Source organism: Hemiscyllium ocellatum, chromosome 18, assembly GCF_020745735.1.
Source record: "Hemiscyllium ocellatum isolate sHemOce1 chromosome 18, sHemOce1.pat.X.cur, whole genome shotgun sequence".
NCBI lineage: Eukaryota > Metazoa > Chordata > Chondrichthyes > Orectolobiformes > Hemiscylliidae > Hemiscyllium > Hemiscyllium ocellatum.
In genome coordinates, this window is record NC_083418.1 from 81,819,974 (window position 1) to 81,839,606 (window position 19,633).

Consider the following 19,633-nt stretch of genomic DNA (forward strand, 5'->3'; position numbering starts at 1 on the left):
AAACCGTGTTAGATTGCACGTAGCTCATACTGAGGTAACTGAATCTTATCTCTTCTGGAACCAATACTATTAGAGAATACCGCTTCTTACCAAATAAGGATGTAGCACTGGGATGTGAGGGGCTAAAAGCTAGACAAAGAGAACAATAGATCAGAACGCGCCTTCTCCAGTGAAGAGTAAATATCTCACTGCATGTCCTGTGTACGGCTCTCTCATTAAATCAGCTTATATTTTGAATCAGATCCTGTGTCTCTCTCCTTCAAACGAACACGGGACGGTAGCCCCGTCCTAACAACAGCGTTTTCTGTCAGAAGTCATATTTCGAAGTGTGTGACGGTCAGACATCAGGGAGCTGAGTGTGATTAGGAACATTGTGGCCATCCTGCTGAAGGCACATTCATTCAGAAGGCAGCTTGAGAAAAGTGATCTCAGCTGGTGAGGGGTGTGGGTGGGGACAGTGGGGCTCAGCAAGGAATCACTTCCTAATGATCAGAGTCATCAGGAACACTTACACGTTACTTCAGCAACTAACAGAGCAGTTTCTGATTGGCAAACTGGCTGTAAATGCATCAATACCCCACCATGGTTACACCCCATGGTCAAGGCTAAAGGCTCATTTGTGCATTTCTGAACATAATGCAATAAGTTTGGATACCACTAGAATAATTAATGGAATATTAACTTTTTGATTAGAAAATAACTTGTTTTAAAGAAAGTGTAATGACCGCAGTGCGGAACAGGTCAGCTTACCTCTGTCCACTGGTGACAGCGCAAATACAATAGGAGAGAGAGAGAGATGGAAGATAGTCAGAAGAGAACCCAACTGGTCCAGCTATCAGATTTCAATCTGGAACACATTTGATCACCCCTTTGCCAACTGAGCATCCCATTCAGAGTTTTACACTGGATGGTACAACAAGGGGCAGTGAGCAGGTCTCATCGATGGCAATACATGCAGCACCTGAGAAACTGATCACTCACTATAACGGAGCACACAGCACAGTCCCTCCACTGGGCACTCACAGACCAAAGCATGCAGTTTCAATGTCGTTTTCTTACCGAGATCTTCAAGTTCGGAGGTCATAGACTTGGAGCGTAGCGTTAATGCAGTGGTCGGGGCTCGCTTTGGAGGCGGTGGGGCTTGTTTGGGAAATTAAAGAAAAAGATAAAGTAAAGAAATAATCTTCAAATTAGTTTCCTTCCAAAATACACATCTGAGTCAGCAAGTGCTTGCTCATCTCCTACAAAGGGCGGATTGTCTATATTCTCCTCTCACCAGTGAGTTGAGTTATTTCAGATAATTACCATTGCTGTCATTTCTTTTCCAGAGTAAAGCTGCAGCTGATTCTCTCCTGGTTATTCACACCGATTCTATCCCAGTTTGTTCCATTATCACCTTCATTTCCCTGCTACCATCTGCCTCTTCATTATTTAATCTCACATGCTTTCCATCCTATTTCCAACATCTCCCTCACTGCTTCATGTTCCATCCCTTTAGATTTACTGAACATCTGACACATCTTCCGATGACAGTGGGAAATTGCCGAGAAATGTTTCTTCCGTTTCTCTGCCCGCAGAGGCTGTTCGAGGAGCTGGGGCCGATTGCAGCGAGCTCCAGATTTCTTTCAGTATCTCGGCAGCGTCACCTCACAAACTCGGGAATATTCGGTGGGGAAAGGGTTCCCATTGCACCCCCTTCTCGCTGACCATTTTCATTTTATATTCATAATGGTGATCTGGCCAGGGTGGGGGGTCGGTAGGGCTGGGGGATGGTGGGGGTGGGGGGTGGTGGTATGGGAAACGGTGGGGGTGGGGAACAGTGGGGGTGGGGGACAGTGCCAGTGGGATTTGTGGGGGTGAGAACTGGGTTGCGGGTGTGGGATGGGGGGGCGGTGGAGGTGGGGTTTGGTGGGGTTGGGGATGAGGGTGGGGGTGGGTTTGGGGGATGGTGGGGGTGGGGTTTGTGGGGGTGTCGGATGGGGGATGGTGGGGTTGCGGGTTGGGAATGGTGGAGGTGGGGGTTGGTGGGGGTGGGGATGAGGGTGGGGGTGGTTTTGGGGGATGGTGGGGGTGGGGTTTGTGGGGGTGTCGGATGGGGGATGGTGGGGTTGCGGGTTGGGAATGGTGGAGGTGGGGGTTGGTGGGGGTGGGGATGAGGGTGGGGGTGGGTTTGGGGGATGATGGGGTGGGGTTTATGGGGGTGACAACTGGGGTTGGGGGTGTGGAATGGGGGCGAGGGCAGGGAAGCTGACATGTTCACCTGTGACCCATTCCCATCACGCACCTGGGCTACTCTGCTGAATTCTATGCAGGATAATCCGGTTCAGATTCCCGCCAAGAGTGGTGCCTGGTAAACTAGAGGTCCCTGACTAACCGCAGTGTGGGAGACCCCCTCACTATATCAACTGTTACCTACTTCCTCGAGGTCAAAGAGGGCATGGGCCACAAAAGGATGGTTTAACCGATGCCAAGAGGTGATCCCACACAGACCAAAACCCTGATGGGGCTTGACAGGGGAGGCGCTGAGAGGATGTTACACCTTGTGGGGGGCGCGGGGGGTGTGGGGGGGGCGCAGGGTTGGGGGGGGTAGTGGGAGGGGAAATCTGTGTCCACCATATGAGGCTGAAATAAGGAGAAATATTTTCTCTAAGATTATTAGCTGATAGAATTCTTTACAGAATAAGAGCTGGAAACAGCAGGAGGCCATTCGGTCCCTGCTGTGCTATTGAATATGATCACAGCTGATCTGATCTCAGTCTCAACTCCACTTTCCTGCTTGCTGTCCATAACCCTTAACCCATTACTCATTAAAAACTTGCTGATCTCCTCCTTAAAGTCACTCAAAGTCCCAGCATCTACCATACTCTGGGAAAGTCAGTTCCTCAGATGCATGACCCTTTGACAGAAGAAATCTCTCCTCTTTTCTGTTTTAAATCTGCTCTCCCTCACCTAAAGCTATGAACCCCTTGTTCTGGGTAGTAGTGAAGGCTGGGCCTTTGAAAATATTCAAGATGGAGTTAGCCACCACCTTTTGATAGCTAAGTGATTGAAGCATCAGTAATTGATCCAACAATTTGATCAGCATTGATCTTCTCAAAAGATAAAGGAGCTAGAGGGGCTGAATGGCCTCCTCCTGTTCCTGTTAGAGTTAAGACCAGCATGGTTGAAAATGAAACAACGGATCTAAATAACAATTGGCAGTTCATTATAGTGAGCCTTCTGAAAGGCCGACACATGAAAACATGGACACAAAAGAAATAAGCACAAAAAGATTTCTTGTGAATTCAGTTCCCACAATGCTTGTTTTAAAGGTTATTTAAACCATTTGTAACCAATTAACAGGTGACACAGAGATCGTTAATGGTCTGATCTGAAATGTAGGGACCAGCATAAAAAGTAATGTCGCCAAAGGGCAGCTCTGTCATTAGACAGACAGAACACTGATGGTGCTTTAATCTGATGGTCACTACAACTGGGTAAAGACCAGACTGCAAAAGAAATGTTTCAAGGAACATTTAGACTTCTGTGTTGTTGAAATTGAAGATTGGGGAAAGAGAGAAAAAAGAGAAAACTGGAATGACTCCAATCTGTGCCAGTGCTCAGTGAAGCTGATTGTCAGCCGATGGAAGGCAACTGGGCATTTCATCGAAAGCAGCAGTTTAAAATTCTCTTTGGAAAATGATCAAACTCCAGCCAACTTTCCAAGACAGAAACTGTCTGTGATTCGTCCCTGAACAGACACAGCCGTTTGATTACAGTTCACTGTGGGTGGGCATTCAGAATGGCTTTGGACAGTATCCTTTCAAAACCTTCTCCCTATGAAAATGTGTCCAGTTTTCACAGCCTCACTGATGTTGCTTAGCAGCAACATGCTGGGTGTTTAATTTCCGAGCACCTGCCCACACAGACCTGTCAACTGGACAATAATGACTCCCTTCCACAGAAAAAGGAGCACAAAGGATTTCAAGGTTTCAAAGACAGTGTTCAGTTGGCTGTGTGTAAAAATCACATGATGAGAACATTTCAGAGAGTTCACAAAGGGGATCATTGGAGAAAAGAGAATGTTACTTCTAGGCTAGATGTGTTCATTTCAAGCCTTGAACTCAGTTGGTTGCATGATTTTATAACTCTGTTTCTGACATTTCTATGGTGGTTTCAACTCCCTCCAGAGACATGCTCCTCCCCATCTTCAATAACACCACCACTTCCGTCCTTCAGTTGCACAACCCTCAATGATCCCTCTGCTCCTTCATGCTGGCCTCTTCTGCACTGTCACTAGCTGTTACTCCACCCTTCATGGGATTACGGTCAGCTGACAAGTCCCACCAGAACATAGAACATTTACAGCGCAGTACAGGGCATTCAGCCCTCAATGTTGCACCGACCTGTGGAACCAATCTGAACCCCATCTATCCTACACTATTCCATTCTCGGCCATACGTCTATCCAATGACCATTTAAATGCTCTTAAAGTTGGTGAGTCTACTCCTGCTGCAGGCAGGGCATTCCATGCTCCTGCTACTCTCTGAGTAAAGAAACTATCTCTAACATCTGTCCTATATCTATCACCCCATAATTTAAAGCTATGTCCCCTTGTGCTAGCCATCACCATCCAAGGAAAAAACTCTCCCTGTCCACCCTATCTATCCCCCTGATTATCTTATATGTCTTGATTAAGTCTCTCAACTTTCTTCTAATGAAAACAGCATAAAGTTCCTTAGCCTTTCCTTGTAAGACCTTTCCTCCATATCAGGCAATATTCTGGTAAATTGCCTTTGAACCCTTTCCAAAACTTCCACATCCTTCCCATAATGTGGTGACCAGAACTGTATGCAATATTCCAAATGTGGCTGCACCAGAGTTTTGTACAGCTGCTAAACTCAATCCCTCTATCAATAACAGCTAACACACCGTATGCCTTCTTAACAGCCCTATCAACCTGGGTGGCAACTTTCAAGGATCTATGTACATGGACACCGAGATCTCTCTGCTCATCTACACTACCAAGAATCTTACCATTAAAACAGTACTTTGCATTCCGGTTACTACTTCCAAAATGAATCATGTCACACTTTTCCTCATTAAACTCCATTTACCACTTCTCAGCCCAGCTCTGCAGCTTATCTATGTCCTTCTGGAACCTACAGTGTCATTTGTCACTATCCACATCTCCACCAACCTTAGTGTCATCTGCAAATTTACTAACCCATCTTTCTACGCCCTCATTCAGGTCATTTATAAAAATGACAAACAACAGTGGCCCCAAAACAGATCCTTGCGGTTCAGCACTAGTAACTGAACTCCTGGATGAACATTTCCCATCAACCATCACCCTTTGTCTTCTTTCAGCTAGCCAATTTCTGATCCAAACCACTAAATCACCCTGAATCCCATGCCTCTGTATTTTTGCAATAGCCTACTGTAGGGAACCTTATCAAACGCCTTACTGAAATCCATAGACACCACCTCAACCACTTTACCCTCATCCACCTGTTTGGTCACCTTCTCAAAGAACTCAATAAGGTTTGTGAGGCACGACCTATCCTTCACAAAACAGCGTTGACTATTCCTAATCAACTTATTCCTCTCCAGATGATTATAAATCCTATCTCTTACAACCCTTTCCAACACTTTACCCACAACCAAAGTAAGGCCCACAAGTCTATAATTTCCAGGGCTGTCTCTACTCCCCTTCTTGAAGGGAACATTTGCTATTCTCCAGTCTTCAGGCACTATATCTGTAGACAATGATGACATAAAGATCAAAGCCAAAGGCTCGGCTATTTCCTCCCTGGCTTCCCAGAGAATCCTAGAATAAATCCCATCTGGCCCAGGGGACTTATCTATTTTCACACTTTCCAGACTCAGCGTTTGTTTTCCCTCAGCCTGGAACAGCCCTGGAGTTTGTTTTCCCTCAGCCAGTCAACCTGTCTCCTCTCCTTAATTTGCTCCATAAAACTTATGACTTGGTGCAACTATTTGCTCCTGTATCCACATAACACTTATTGTGACTCGACATCAAACACTAAACAAAACCAGAAATAGCTGAAAAAGCTCAGCAGGTCTGGCAAGATCTATAGAGAGAGCAAGAGATCACTGTTAATGTTTGGGTGCAGTGACCTTTCCTCAGAACACATGGTAGCTTGGAAAAAGTTATATTTTATGCAGATGATAGGGTAGGGAGGGGATAAGGATTAACTAATAGATGGAGATAGAGCTCAAAGAGAGAGTAGAAATGTGAGACAGATGAAGCATTGGATAATGGTCAGCCTAAGATAGTGCACAGCTACTATTGGGGACTTAGTGGTGACCAATGGGTGTGTGTAATCACAGACTAAGTGATGACAAGGCCTGGGGGTTGGGGTAAGGACATGGGAGAAGGTTCCTCAAGCCCTAACATTGTTGAACTTGATATTGAGTCCAGAGGCTGTAGAGAGGAAAATGAGGTGCTGTTGTTCCAGCCTGCACTGTGCTTCACTAGAGCACTGCAGCAAGCCTGAGACTGAGATGTTGGCCAGGAACAGGGTCGGGGGTTAGAGTAGCAGGCAATTGCAAAGTCAGGGTGTTTTTTTGTGGACAGAATGCAGATGTTCTGCAAAGCAGTCACCCTGTCTAAGATTCATCTCCCCAATGTAGAAGAGACCACATTGTGAGCAGCAAATGCAGGTGAGCAGCAAGTGGGAAGTGGGCTCTTGGACATGAGGAGGGAGTGAATGGGCAGGAGTTACACCTCGTGGGGCTGTGGAGGCTGTTGGGAGTGATAAACGTGTGAACCAGGGTGTCCCAGAGGGAACGGACCTTGTGGAAGGCTGACACGAGACGGGAGGGGATGTGTCTGTTGTGGTATTCCCCGGAGATCTTCTGGGTGTGCATGCTAGTGGGATGGTGGTTATGGACAAGGGGAACCATGTTGCTGTTGTGGGAGGGAAGAGAGGGGATGAGGGTGTAAGTGCAGGAAATGGGTCAGCCTCAGTTGAGGGCTCTGTCAACAACTGTACTGGGAAAGTCCTCGTTTGAGGAAGAAGGTGGATATTTTGGAGGCTCCTTTGTTGATGTTGGCCTCAATGGAATAGACGTGAAAGTGATGGAGGAACTGGGAGAATGGAATGGAGTCTTTTTCGGGAGCAGAGTGTATAGTCCAGGTAGCTGTGGGAGTCAGTGGGTTTATAACAGATATTGGTGGCCTGTCTATCCCGGAAATGGAAACAGAGATGCCAAGAGAGGAAAGGGAGGACTCAGAGATGGACCAGGTGAAGGTGAAAGCACGGTGGAGATTAGAAGTAGAATAAATGAATATTTCCAATTCTGACCAAGAGAGGGAAGCAGCACCAATATTATCATCTGGTTTATGATGATGTGGCCATAACAGCGATGTGAGCTTCACAGGGACAGGAATGGTTGAGAGTTGTTCCAGGGTTTAAAACATTTAAAAAGAACAGGGAGGGTGGGAAAAGAGGAGAGGGTGTAACATTGCTAATTAGAGAGTGCATCACAGCTACAGAAATGAAGCTTGTCGAGGAAGGTTTGTCTACTGAGTCAGTGTGGGTGAAAGTTAGAAACAGCAAGAGAGCAGCCACTTAATTGGATGTTGTCTACAGACCCCCTAATAGCAGTAGACAGGCCAACGAGGGGAGAGGCCATTTTGGATTTGGTGCTCGTCAATGGGCCAGGACAGGTGTCAGAAAGTATGACGCTATCTGACTGGAGTTGGGAATTACAGACTGAGGCAATTGTTCCACAGAAAGGGCACAGCAGACATGTGGAGACTGTTTAAGGAGCAGTTGTTGCGAGTGACGCATAAATTTGTTCCTCTGAGACAGGTAAGAAGGGGCAAGATTAAGGAACCTTGGATGACGAAAACAGAGGAGCTTCTTGTCAAAAAGAAGAAAGCAGCTTACGTAAGGTGGAGGAATCAAGGATCGAGCACAGCTTGAGAGGATTACAGGCTTGCTGGAAAGGAGCTCAGCTATGGACTGAGGAGAGCCAGGAGGGGACACGAAAAAGGCTTGGCAGGAAGGATTAGGGAGAAGGTGGGGACAGTCAGGGATAGTGGAGGGAACTTGTGCTTGGAGTCTGAGCAGAAAGGGAAAGCTCTGAATGAGTTTTTTGCTTCAGTTTTCACTCAGGAAAGGGATCTTGTTGTGAATGAGAACTTTGAGGTGCTGGGAAACAGGCTTGAGCAGATCAAGATTGATGAAGTTGATGTGCTGGAAATTTTGGCAAACATTAAGATTGATAAGTCCTCAGGGCCAGACCAGATACTTCCTTGGTTGCTCTAGGAAGTGAGAAATGCAGTTGCTTCCTTACTTTCCACAGGATCATACCGGAGGATTGGAGGGAGGTGAATGCAGTTCCTCTTTTCAAGAAGGGAAATAGGGAAATCCCTGGCAATTACAGACCAGTCAGTCTTACATCTGTGGTCAGCAAAGTTTTGGAAAGAATTCTGAGGGGTAGGATTTACTACTATTTGGAAAAGCATAGCGTGATTAAAGGCAGTCAGCATGGCTTTGTGAGGGACAGGCCATGCCTCACGAATCTTATTGAGTTTTTTGAGGAGGTGACGAGACAGGTCAATGAAGGTCAAGCAGTGGATGTGGTGTATATAGACTTCAGCAAGGAATTTGATAAGGTTCCCCATGGTAGACTCATTCCTAAAGTCAGGAAGTATGGGATACATTGAGTTTTGGCTATCTGGATTCAGAATTGGCTGGCTGACAGAAGGCAGAGAGTGGTTGTAGATGGAAAGTATTCTGCCTGGAGGTCAGTGGTGAGTGGTGTCCCGCAGGGCTCTGTTTTTGGGCCTCTGCTCTTTGTAGTTTTTATAAATGACTTGGATGAGGAGGTTGAGGGGTGGGTTAGTAAATTTGCCGATGACACAAAGCTTGGAGGTTTTGTCGATAGTATCAAGGGCTACTGCAGGCTGCAGCGCGACATAGACAGGATGCAGAGCTGGGCTGAGAAATGGCAGATGGAGTTCAACCTGGATTAATGTGAAGTGATGCATTTTGGAAAGTCGAACCCGAATGCTGAATATGGGATTAAAGACAGGATTCTTGGCAGTGTGGAGGAACAGAGGGATCTGGGTGTGCAAGTACATAGATCCCTCAAAGTTGCCACCCAAGTGGATAGAGTTGTTAAGAAAGCATATGGTGTTTTGGCTTTCATTAACAGGGGATTGAGTTTAAGAGCCGCGAGGTTTTGCTGCAGATGTACAAGTCCCTGGTGAGATCACACTTGGAATATTGTGTCCAGTTCTGGTTGCCCTATTATAGAAAAGATACAGAGGCTTTGGAGAGGGTGCAAAGAAGGTTTACCAGGATGCTGCCTGGACTGGAGGGCTTGCCTTATGAAGAAAGGTTGACTAAGCTTGGACTCCCCTCCCCCCACCCTATCGTCTGCATAAAAAACAACCTTTTCCTAGCTACCATCAGTTCTGAGGAAGGGTCACCCAACCAGAAATGTTAACTCTGATTTCTCTCCACAGATGCTGCCAGACCTGCTGAGCTTTTCCAGCAGTTTCTGCTTGTTTCTGATTTCCCTTGTCTGCAGTTCTTTTGTTTCTTTATTTTGTCTCAAATGTTGCCTGATCAATGCTCTTGTGAAAGTGGTTTGCTGTACTTGTTACCTTCAGAGTGCTACAGAAATCCAAGGTGTTATTGCCATTTTCAGAAGTAAATTATTTGGCTGATACTGAGCCCTCTGTACCCTGAGAACACGGGACTTTCTAAGAAATAGTTGAGGCCAGTGAGAAAGACATTTTGAGGAGGGTGCAGGCACTAGATCAGTGCAAAAGGGAGAAAGGAAACTGTTGTTGGGATTGAGGAAATTGGCTGGGAAGAAGCTTCTATGGAATGCAAATGCTAGGATGGACCAGTTGGTCTGAATGATTTGTGTAGATCCTGTAAGTTCAAAATAAGCAGCTGATTCATACCAATGGGACGTTGTCCAACAAGACCGAGCCAGAGAGTGAAAGCAGTACCTTTCTTTCGAGCTGTGTCCTCTGGATCAAGATTCCTGCTCACTGTCACAACCTTCAACACCAAATGGTTTCCTCCCTGGCGGATCATGTTCACCACTTGTCTGTGACCAACCTTGACAACATTCTCATTGTTGACCTGGAAGAAATTGGAAATGAGTACGTTTAGTAACAATAACCAACAAAGAAACTGTTCCACACCTGCTCTGCATTATTTCAGAGGGGCCAGGACTGAGCCAATCAGCTCCTTGGATTTGTTCTGCCATCCAATGAGAACCTCTATCTTCCTGGTCTTGGTTCCAGAACCCTGAACATCCTGAACAAACAAAAACTGATCCCTGATACAAACCTGTTGTTGTTCCAAGCTGACAGTTGCCTGAACCTGCTGCAGCTGGGATCGGTGCGGGTTCGGGTTCGGATGGACAGTCAGTGAGCTGAAGCATTAACCTCTTCCTTCTTCATTGAGAGGTTTCCTGACTTAGTGTTCCAGTCCGACAGGTCACTGCAATATCACCAGCAAGTATCCTTCCTCATAGAACCAGGCTATTCCTCCAGGAGTGAATATTTAAAAATAAGGACAATCATTTCAATACCAAAAGGAATCCCTGAGCATGGAGGAGACTGAGGCTGAAAAACTAACTGGAAACTACATTCTAAACTCCATTAAAGATCGTTTAAAACCAAACAATGAGTCTCAGTGCGAAACATTGACCCAGCAGCAAAATGGAATATTTTGTGGACACTGACTTGCTTTTGTGAACAAGTAACACTGCGGGGCCTGGTGGTGGAAAGGAAGGAAAAGGAGGCAAGTACGATGAAGGATGTTACAGGCTACACCGCACCACAAAACGCCACAGAAAATATCCACTCCCTCCACAGTGACGCTCAGTAGCAGCAGTGTGCAGGATCTATAAGACGTGCTGCAGAAATTCACTGAGCTCCTCAGACAGCACGTTCCAAACCCATAACCACTTCCACTAGAATGAAAAGTGCAGCAAGTACATGGGAAAACCACCCCATGCAAGTTCCCCCTCCAAGCCACTCACCGTCCTGACTTGGAAATATATCACCATCCCTTCAGTGTCATTGAGTCAAAATCCTGGAATTCCCTCCCTGAGAGCACTGTGGACCGACCTCCAGCACATGGACTGCAGTGGTTCAAGAAGGCAGCTCACCCCCACTTTCCCATGGGCAACTAGGGGCCAGGGTGATAAATACCAACTCAGCCCGAGATGCCCACATCCCAGGAACGAAATCCCAAACAAACAGAGCTTGGGAGAATGAGCAGTAATGGAGCCCAGGACGCTATCAAATGCCACGTGCTCTACACACATGGTGTGCGTGTGTATACACGTATCTGTATATGTGCATGTACACATGGAGTATGTGTATGCTTTAGTGTGTGCATATACATGATGCATGTGTGTATAAATGTGTGCGTATACATAGTGTATGTATGTACATGTGTATGAATGGCATGTGTGCATGCACATATAGATGGTGTGCATGTGTGTACACATTGTGTATGTGTGTGAGACAGTGTGTGTGAAAGAGAGAGAGAGTGAGTGAGGGAGTGAGAGAGAGAGTGTGTGTGAGAGAGAGTGAGTGAGTGATGGAGTGAGAGTGTGTGTGTGTGTGTGTGTGTGTGTGTGTGTGTGTGTGAGATAGAGAGAGAGAAAGAAAGAGAGTGTATGTAACATGGTAAAGCCCTCAATGAATGGCTTCCTGCACAGATTAATCCTCAGTAGAAACACATTCTCAATGCAGCTATCTTCATGACTTTTATATGATGTTAAATTTGCTGTTAAAGCACTAAGTGGATCTGATGAAACATTATTGAGGCAATTTAAACTGTAAAATCATTCTGTTTTCACCCTTTGCAGATATGAGAGCAGGTGGCAACATTCCAAGAACTTGCAATGACCAGCTCAGAGAGAATCCAATGTTTCTCTCTATCCCAGAGACAGAGCGTCACTGAGGTCCTGAGCACACACAAGTTATACTGAAGGTTACATTGGAACTGGAGAGTTGATAATGAGCCTCCTTTATCTTCATTTGGCAGGGTTAGTTGTCACAGATAGTGGCAATGCAACGTGCTGCCAGTGCTGTTTTCCCATCTGGTGCACTCTCACTCTACAGGATTGGTTCTGGGTAAACAGCCAGAAGCTGTGGGCACCAAGGCTAAATTGGGAGCATGAACCGGGTGTGAACTGACCCTCTTTACTCACTGAGCAGAGTGCATTGAGTCAAAGGATCTCCTGCTGCTGTGTTGCTGTGCCAATCTAGTCCCAGGCAATGAAAGCAGCTGGATGTACTCTTCCTGAAAACTGCATTTCAAAGCAAAGGTTTCAACTCTAGTGTCAGGTTAAGAGGTAAAGCTCTTATTGTAGTTGTCCATGGGATGTGAGCATCATTGAATAAGCCAGCATTTATTGTCCATCCCTAATTGCCCAGAGGGCAGTTAAGAGGGACATGTAGGCCAGACAGGTAGGGATGTCAGATCTTCTGCAGCAAAGGACACTGAACAAGATGGGTTTTTATAGCAATTGTTAAATGGTCATTGATAGACATTTAATTCCAGACTTCTATCATTTTGATTGGTCCCATTTGCCATGGTGGGATTTGAACCCAGAACCACAGAACCTATCCTAAATCCACTCGTCTGGTGACAATTCAATTACACCATCGTTGCTTGTCTCTCATCAAAGGTTGAGAGTGAAACTCCACTCCAGAACACAAGTATCTCAGTAACTCTCCAGCCAAATGCTTTGAGGATGGTGTCCACTCAGTCACAAATGTTTGCCATGGCCCATTCCAAACCCACTGATGCCGGGGCACATGGGGATTAGATTAGATTAGATTCCCTACAGTATGGAAACAGGCCTTTCGGCCCAACCAGTCCACACTGACCCTCCGAAGAGTAACCCACCCAGACCCATTCACCTCTGACTAATGCACCTAACACTGTGGGCAATTTAGCATGGATGTTCAAGAATGTAATCCCTAGTTCAGGATTTGTTTCCTTTTCTGTTGTTATGATCTCAGTGTGAGGATATGTTGAATGTCAGAAAGAAATCTGCTTTGATAGATTCCACACTAGTTGCTCCAATGTTAATCACTTAAACAAAGTCAGAATAGGTTGCAGTTCTTTTATTTATCATGTTGGTAAAACAAACAAGGGGCAGGATTTATATAATTAACAGTGGGGCTTGGGCAGTGCTGTAGAATAGAGAGACCCATGGGTTCAGGTACATAACTCGTTGAAGTTTGCGTCACATGTAGACAGGGTGGTTAAGAAGGTGTTTAGCAGGTTCGCCTTCATTGTTCAGACCTCTGAGTCAAGAACTTGAGACATTATGTTGAGGCTGTACAGGGCCTTGGTGAAGCCTCTTCTAGAGTAGTGTGTCCAGTTCTGGGAACAATATTAAGCTGGAGAGGGTTCAGAAGAGATTTACCAGGATTTTGCTGGGAATAGAGGGTCTGATTTATAAGGAGAGGTGGATAGGAGCTTTACTACTTCAAGGTTTGTGCGAAGATTTGTAGCTCGGGTGCTCGTTGTTGTGGTTCTGTTCGCCGAGCTGGAAGTTTTTGTTGCAAACGTTTCGTCCCCTGGCTAGGAGACATCATCAGTGCTCTGGAGCCTCCTGCGAAGCGCTTCTTTGATGTTTCTTCCGGTATTTATAGTGGTCTGTCCTTGCCGCTTCCGGGTGTCAGTTTCAGCTGTCTGCTGTAGTGGTTGGTATATTGGGTCCAGCTCGATGTGTTTGTTGATGGAATTTGTGGATGAATGCCATGCCTCTAGGAATTCCCTGGCTGTTCTCTACGGAACGAGGACATGCCACAACCAAAAGGACTAGCCACACTACCATACATCAGGAGCGTTTCAGAACTGACAGCCAGACTACTGCGACCCTTAGGACTCACAACGGCACACAAACCAACAGCCACGCTCAGACAACAACTCACTAGAACAAAGGAGCCAATACCCAACATGAGCAAAACTAATGTAGTTTACAAAATACCATGCAAGGACTGCACAAAACACTACATAGGACAAACAGGAAGACAGCTAACAATCCGCATACATGAACATCAACTAGCCACGAAACGACACGACCAGCTATCCCTAGTAGCCACACACTCAGACAACAAGCAACATGAATTCGACTGGGAAAACACTACTATCATAGGGCAAGCCAGACAGAGAACAGCCAGGGAATTCCTAGAGGCATGGCATTCATGCACAAATTCCATCAACAAACACATCGACCTGGACCCAATATACCAACCACTACAGCAGACAGCTGAAACTGACACCCGGAAGCGGCAAGGACAGACCACTATAAATACTGGAAGAAACGTCAAAGAAGCGCTTCGCAGGAGGCTCCAGAGCACCGATGATGTCTCCTAGCCAGGGGACGAAACGTTTGCAACAAAAACTTCCAGCTCGGCGAACAGAACCACTACAGTTTTGCTACTGGAGCATCGGAGACTGAGGGGTGACCTTAAAGAGATTTATAAAGCGATGAGGGGCATGGACAGGGTGAATGGCGGGTGCCCAATCCCCAGGGAGGGGATTTCAAGAATAGGGGGATTTTTTAAGGTGAGAGGAGAAAGATTTAAAATTGATGAGGGGCGATTTTATTTTTACACAGAGAGTGGTTAATGTGTGGAATGAACTTCCCAAAGAAATGGTGGATGTGGGGACAGTTACAATGTTTAAAAGCTATTTAGATAAATACATGAATAAGAAATATTTCAACAGATATGAGCCAAGTGCAGGCAGGTGGCACGAGGTTAATTTGGGACCACAGTCAGCTTGGACTGGTTGGACTGAAGGCTCTGTTTCCGTGCTGTATAACGCTATGATTCTGTGACTGAATTCCATTACATAAAAGAAGAAACAATAAAATAAAGTAACAAACTAAACTATTTAAATCAGAAAAACAGTTTAAAAATAATTAAAACACACAGCAAAAAAAAGTTTCCCAACGCTGTTCAAATCTGGAGAAATGGCCTCTTTATATCAAATATTCGAGTGTGACTTAATCAAGTGACTCCAGTTCCTTCCCTAGACAATCATCTTACATGAATATTCCTCAAATTGAGAGCTTAATCTTTCCCCATTTCTAATAGCCTACAGATTTCTAGCCAAACAGGCTGGGCTGGATGTTTCACAAACAAACATTTTCTACAGAGGTTGTCCAGTCTGCTAATGTCTCTGAAAAACTCCTTTCTCAAAGAAAGGTTATACTTGCGTGTGACCCAGTCAGGTCTCCTCTAAACTACTGGAACTGCTTGAAGAACCTTCAGTCTTGGTTTTGATAAGCTCAAATCAATCCTTGATTATTTTCAACTGAAATAAAGCTAATAGCCACCATCATGTGCTCACCTGTTATAAACCAGCCCATAGTAAACACTCTTTTCCATCAACACTCCTGCGGGCAGTCAGATTGGATTATGTCACTGTTCCAGAAGGACTGTCTGACCTGGTGGTTTTTAAAACATTGCACAAAAGTAACCAACAATCATGTTTTTCTCTGCCACCACTCTGCCTCATCAGTGAGATATTTGGACTGAACGCTTGATGCATATTGACAGACCATTGGAGTATCTTTGTAGCTTTGTTGCTCAGCCCCTGCCTTGGGTCTCTGGCTCTCTGAGAGTTGAGGAGACAGGAGCAGGTAGGAAGATTGTGGACCAGAGCTAAATCTGATAGGGTCTGGGCAATGGGCCAATGGTGAGAAGCGTGGCAGATTCAGGAGACAAACACAGTGAGGTCCAACTCAAGGTCACAAACATCTCTCCCTTTCACAAGCAGCATGATGTGCTTTTCACTGGGCACTGTGCAATGCCAGTTAATGACCACTATTGTTTTTAAATACTTTGTTAATGCCCCATATCCACCTTACTAACCTGCTAACTAATGGGAAACTGCAATGAGTAGGCAGGGTCAGTGGTGTCGGGGGGTTGTGGTGGGTGAGGGTGAGTGAGAGCGAGGGAGGATAGTGCAGCTGATGGTGAGAGGGGTACAGCATGAGCCTCGGTGGGAGGTGGGTGCAGTAGCAGAGACAGAGCAAGGGTGAGGTATTGCAGAGAAGATGGTGTCAGTCAACCCTGACAGAGTGGAGAAAGACCCTGGTCGCTTCCAGATGGCTGTGGGCATTCCTCCAGCTGCTGAGACTGCTACTCTGACCATAGTGTGATATCAGAGCCTCCTCTGCTGGTCCTGGGGCAAGTGGAGATTCCACCTCAAACCGCAGGACACCTAACTACCCCCATCTCCCATGTCCAAATACCAGGAACCGTGCAGGGAAGCTCCAGGCCTGACCATGTTTGTCTGAGTGCACAGAGGAGGTTTGACCAAGGCCCAAGTACAGGGGCTCCCAGTGAATTCGGGTACCGAGGGGTGAGTTATTCCAGGTGTTCTGTCTGTGGTAAGATGGGGCTGGAATCAGATGTGAAGAATGCTGTTGTGGCAGGGTAGATAGTTAATGAGGTGGATTGGCAAGATAGGATAAGAAACCCCACTAGGTCTCATGAAGTGAAATCCTCACAAAAACCCCTCAATGTACCTTCGACTCAGCCAGAGTTAGGGACTTTCAGCCCCAGTGTCCAGGCTGAGTTGATTTTCGGCAGGAAGGAGGGGGGGAGGTGGAGTTTAGCTGAATGTTTCAGCAGGACATTCACAGTATTTCGTGAGTTGACTAAATCTGAAGAAAATGACAGTGGCATTTTTAAGGAAGTTCATGTTTAATAAGGAGTTTTAATTTACTTATAAACAAGTAACCATCATTGTATCTACTGCCGTTTTTTTATTGAATTGTCATCAACACATGACACCTGGGAAATAGGTGAGTGACTTCTTCAAAACCGGCAAGTGAGATTCTTGATTAGATTCACTGCCCAGTACAGAGCCAGCGTACTGAGGTTTGAATAAACAATTCCATTCCTGTTCTAATTAATAGCACAGAGCTGATGGACTGAAAGGCCTGCTCTGTATTGTGAATGTGTCAGCCACAGAAAACCCATTGTCTGAAAACAATACCGTGAGGTCTCTGTTCGGATTGGTTTTGAAACACGTAATATTTTAGGCAATTATATTAGGCTAAAATACATTTATGATTCCCTTCTTTCACAGTAAAGTTTGATCACGGTTTGTGATCAGTTTTCATGACTAAATAGAACTTTTAGCACTCCAGTGTATTTCTCGAGCGTATCACCCAGGTACTGGGACACACAAATACAATGAAAAGTTACAAAGTCTACCATTTCTGGCTCTATCGTGGGTACAAAGGTACCGAGATACAAAACATTAGCTATAAATTAGAAAAATTTTTAAAAATGTTAAAAGTTAAGCATTACAGTCTTGAAGTTGTAAAGCAGGGAGTCAGCGCTGGGATTCACTTTGAGGCCAGGCGCCTGTAGAGAGAAAAAAAAGAAAAAGAAAACACAAAAAGAGGAAAAAGAAGAAAAGGAATGGATGGAGTGGACAAGCTCTGGCTTTGATAGCCCACTCCACCGCCATCTTGAATCAATATTTCCACTAACAGGCCAGACTAGGGTCTGAGGGCACAGCCGCAGAATGAACGGATAACCCTTTTGAACTGAGATGAGGAGGAACTTCTTCAGCCAGGTGGGAGTGACTCTGTGGAACTCATTGCCACAGAGGGCTGTGGAGGCCAAGTCATCGAGTACATTTAAGACAGAGATAGGTTCTGGATTAGTAAGGGGATCAAGGCTTACAGGGAGAAGGCAGGAGACTGGGATTTAGAAATGTATCAGCCATGATTGAATGATGGAGCAGACTTGATCGAATGGCCAAATTCTGCTCTTGCGTCTTATGGTCATTGACATTAAACAATCAGAAACTGATCACACTCCACCTCGGCCAATTCCATACACGTCATGTTTCAGTTAGACCAGAGTGTGGTGTGTGGCTCAGAAACACCCAGTGACCAAACTGGCACTGCTCTACAGCAAGAAACAACCACTTTGAGCAAAGAAAATTGCTATGTAACTTAACATAGAAGTACAGGCCCTTCAGCCCTCGAGGCTGTGCTGACCTGTGAAACCAATCTGAAGCCTATCCACCCTACACTGTTCATTCTCATCCATATGTTTACCCAATGACCATTTAAATGCTCGTAAAGTTGGTGAGTCTACTAGATTCATAGAGTCATAGAGATGTACAGCCTGGAACAGACCCTTCAGTCCAACCCGTCCATGCCGACCAGATATCCCAACCCAATCTAGTCCCACCTGCCAGCACCCGGCCCATATCCCTCCAAACCCTTCCTATTCATATACCCATCCAAATGCCTCTTAAATGTTGCAATTGTACCAGCCTCCACCACATCCTCTGGCAGCTCATTCCATACACGTACTACCCTCTGCATGAAAAAGTTGCCCCTTAGGTCTCTTTTATATCTTTCCCCTCTCACCCTAAACCTATACCCTCTAGTTCTGGACTCCCCAACCCCAGGGAAAAGACTTTGCCTATTTATCCTATCCATGCCCCTCATAATTTTGTAAACCTCTATAAGGTCACCCCTCAGCCTCCGATGGTCCAGGGAAAACAGCCCCAGCCTGTTCAGCCTCTCCCTATAGCTCAAATCCTTCAATCCTGGTAACATCTTTGGAAATCTTTTCTGAACCCTTTCAAGTTTCACAACATCTTTCCGATAGGAAGGAGACCAGAATTGCATGCAATATTCCAACAATGGTCTAACCAATGTCCTGTACAGCTGCAACATGACCTCCCAACTCCAGTACTCAATACTCTGACCAATAAAGGAAAGCATACCAAATGTCTTCTTCACTATGCTATCTACCTGCGACTCTACTTTCAAGGAGCTATGAACCTGCACTCCAAGATCTCTTTGTTCAGCAACACTCCCTAGGAACGTACCATTAAGTGGATAAGTCCTACTAAGATTTGCTTTCCCAAAATGCAGCACCTCGCACTTATCTGAATTAAACTCCATCTGCCACTTCTCAGCCCATTGGCCCACCTGGTCCAGATCTTGTTGTAATCTGAGGTAACCCTCTTCGCTGTCCACTACACCTCCAATTTTGGTGACATCTGCAAACTTACTAACGGTACCTCTTATGCTCACATCCAAATCATTTATGTAAATGACAAAACGTAGAGGGCCCAGCACCAATCCTTGTGGCACTCCACTGGTCACAGGCCTCCAGACTGAAAAACAACCCTCCACCACCACCCTCTGTCTTCTACCTTAGAGGCAGTTCTGTATCCAAATGGCTAGTTCTCCCTGTATTCCGTGAGATCTAACCTTGCTAACCAGTCTCCCATGGGGAACCTTGTCGAACGCCTTACTGAAGTCCATATAGATCACATCTACTGCTCTGCTGTCATCAATCTTCTTTGTTACTTCATCAAAAAACTCAAGTTTGTGAGACATGATTTCCCACGCACAAAGCCATGTTGACTATCCCTAATCAGTCCTTGCCTTTCCAAATACATGTACATCCTATCCCTCAGGATTCCCTCCAACAACTTTCCCACCTCCAAGGTCAGGCTCACTGGTCTATAGTTCCCTGGCTTGGCCTTACCACTCTTCTTAAACTGTTGCAGGCAGTGCATTCCATGCCCCTACTACTCTGAGTAAAGCAACTATTTCTGACATTGTC

At 45.7% G+C, this 19,633-nt stretch overlaps 1 protein-coding gene across 7 annotated transcripts in view; it reads right to left on the reverse strand.

The window, feature by feature from the left end:
- LOC132824520 (SH3 and multiple ankyrin repeat domains protein 2-like) overlaps positions 1 to 19,633 on the reverse strand; it is a 1,314,713-nt gene that overhangs the window by 87,302 nt on the left and 1,207,778 nt on the right. For all 7 annotated transcript variants that reach the window (XM_060839149.1, XM_060839148.1, XM_060839147.1 and 4 more), the window contains 2 exons: positions 9,980 to 10,115; positions 1,060 to 1,140 (listed from right to left, as the gene is read on the reverse strand). In XM_060839149.1, coding sequence (XP_060695132.1) covers positions 1,060 to 1,140; positions 9,980 to 10,115 — 217 coding nt within the window. The remainder of the gene's footprint in view (positions 1 to 1,059; positions 1,141 to 9,979; positions 10,116 to 19,633) is intronic.